At 40.2% G+C, this 2,612-nt stretch overlaps 1 protein-coding gene across 1 annotated transcript; it reads left to right on the top strand.

The window, feature by feature from the left end:
- Positions 1 to 483: 483 nt before the first annotated feature.
- LOC129626716 (olfactory receptor 2C3-like) lies at positions 484 to 2,033 on the top strand. Its single transcript, XM_055546126.1, is given in 2 exon segments — positions 484 to 1,312; positions 1,315 to 2,033. Coding segments are annotated over 2 exon segments (1,047 nt in total). The 5' UTR covers positions 484 to 984.
- The last annotated feature ends 579 nt before the right edge of the window (positions 2,034 to 2,612 follow it).

Here is a 2,612-nt window from a genome sequence, read left to right as displayed (position 1 = left end):
ATAATTTTCAGTATTAAATAACATAGTGAGGGAGGCCCTCAGTAAAATATGACTTTTGAGAAACAAACTGAAGGAGGTGAGGAATGTGAGCATGTGGCTGTCTTGGAGGAAAACCACTGCAAGCTTTGCTCCATGAAACTGGGGGTGTTCAGGAGGGGAGCAATATGACCATATTGCATTTTAATGTAATCTTCCAACTACTGTGTTGAGAATAACTTGAAGGGAAGTAATAAGGAAGCAGGAAGACAAGTTAGGATGTTACATCAACAGTTCAGGTGATAAATGATAACAGCAAGTGTCAGGGTAGAAACAACAGAGGTGGTGAGAAGTCATGAGAATCTGGATACATTTAATAATAAAACAAAAAATTGCCAATTTTTGTGGGATTTGAGAAAAGAGAAATGTCAAGATGGATTCCACGTGGCTATTAACTGAGTGGCAAAGGAACACAGGCTCAACTTTTTAAAATTTTACTTTATACTGGACTATAACTGATTAACAATGTTCAGGTAGACAGCAAAGGGACTGAGCCACATATATAAATGTATCTATTACCGCCCCCCACAAGCTCCCTTCCCATCCAGGCTGCCATGCAAGATTAAGCAAATTTTAGCACAGGCTCATTTTAATGCCTGTGCAGTACTTCATTACTTGAAATACCATACCCAGTGATAACTCATCACTAAAAACCTAGGTTAATTCCAGATGTTGCTTCTGTAAGTAATATTTCAGTAATAAGCTATTGCCAAAAATATGTTTCCACAGGCTATGCATATTTCCATGTCATTTAGCACACATTCCAAACTGGCCTTCAAGAAGATGATGCAATGTCATCCACAGTGAAGTTGAATGGATGATTTAGGAGCAATGAATATTCATCTAGATTTAAAGTTTGCTCACTGATATAATCCCTTTATACCTCACACCCTGTGCCTTCCCACTCACCTGCAGGCAACTTGTTTGCCCTATCTTTAGCTGTATGTGATGATGGAAATAGCCAATGTAAGTTTTCCAGAAGTTTTTATTCTGCTGGGCTTCTCTGAACGACCCTCTCTAGAACCCATCCTTTTTATCTTTGTCTTGGGGATTTACGCGGTGTCTGTCTTGGGTAATGGCATCATCATTGTGGTCTCCTGCATGGATGTGCATCTCCACACTCCTATGTACTTTTTTCTTGTCAACCTTTCCTTCCTGGACATTAGCTTCACCACAAGCATCGTCCCACAACTCCTGGTCAACCTCTGGGGACCACAGAAAACCATAAGCTATGGAGGGTGTGTGATCCAGTTCTGTATCTCCCACTGGTTGGGGGCAACTGTGTCCTCCTGGCAGTCATGTCCTACGATCGCTATGCTGCCATCTGCAGGCCACTCCACTACACTGTCATCATGCATCCAAAGCTTTGCTGCAGCCTGGCTTTTGCCTCGTGGCTTGGGGGTCTGACCACCAGCATGGTAGGTTCCACGCTCACCATGCTCCTGCCTCTCTGTGGGAACAATCGCATTGACCACTTTTTCTGTGAGATGCCCCTCATTATGCAACTGGCTTGTGTGGATACCAGCTTCAATGAAGTAGAGATGCACGTGGCCAGCTTTATCTTTGTTGTCTTGCCTCTGGGTCTCATTCTGGTCTCATACAGCCGTATTGCCTGGGCTGTGTTGACGATCAGGTCAGCAGCAGGGTGGAGAAAGGCATTCAATACCTGCTCGTCCCATGTGGCAGTAGTGGCTCTGTTTTACGGGAGCATCATTTTCATGTATCTCCAGCCTGCCAAGAGAAACTCTCATGAGGAAGGTAAGCTTGTGGCCCTCTTCTACACTGTGGTCACCCCAATGCTGAACCCCCTGATTTACACGCTAAGGAACAAGACTGTGAAGAAGGCACTTAGGCACATTGTATTAGAGAACTGTGGTTTTGGAGGGATATATATTTTAAAACTTATCACTTGTGAGGAGGAAGCAGATTTAAAGGGATCAAAACTGATTTGGAGCACCAGGATATTTGGGATATCATTTCTATACACTATTTCTTAAGTTCAAAGTAAATAACAAACTGAAATGGATGTACTTACATATTTTTTTCAGGCCAGTGCAAAGAGAACTTATTTTATGTTTTTATTTTTTATTAATAAGTATATTTTGCTAATTATTTATATAGCTTTGTGTATGTTATATTCATGCTACTTATGATATTGTAAGTTGTTTATGTAGCTACATATGCTAATTGTTATATGATTTTGTTAATATTTTAAAGCAATGTCTGTCACTAAGGGCGTCTAATATGTGTGAAATCCTTTACCTTTTTCTCCCCTAATGTTTGTAATGACTCAGTGAGGTAGATATTCTTGACCTCACAAATGTTAGATAATTACAAAGTTATCAAGATATTATGCTGAGATGTAAGTCTATTCTTTGCATCCATGGACATATTTGCCATTTTGGCTATAGTCTCTTCTGATGTAATAAGAAATATGTACTTTTTTTTTGTCCTGACTTCTGACACTGAGCTTCTAGGACCCTTGAAATTTTCTGAGTGATATGGATGAGAAGGTATCTTTTATTTTTTTGAAAGGTTATCTTTCATAACAAGCACATTTCAACATACCTAAGTTT

This window comes from Bubalus kerabau, chromosome 1, assembly GCF_029407905.1.
Source record: "Bubalus kerabau isolate K-KA32 ecotype Philippines breed swamp buffalo chromosome 1, PCC_UOA_SB_1v2, whole genome shotgun sequence".
NCBI classification, from domain to species: Eukaryota; Metazoa; Chordata; class Mammalia; order Artiodactyla; family Bovidae; genus Bubalus; species Bubalus kerabau.
The sequence above is the reverse complement of the archived record's forward strand: the minus strand, read 5'-3'. Positions and strand labels throughout refer to the sequence as shown.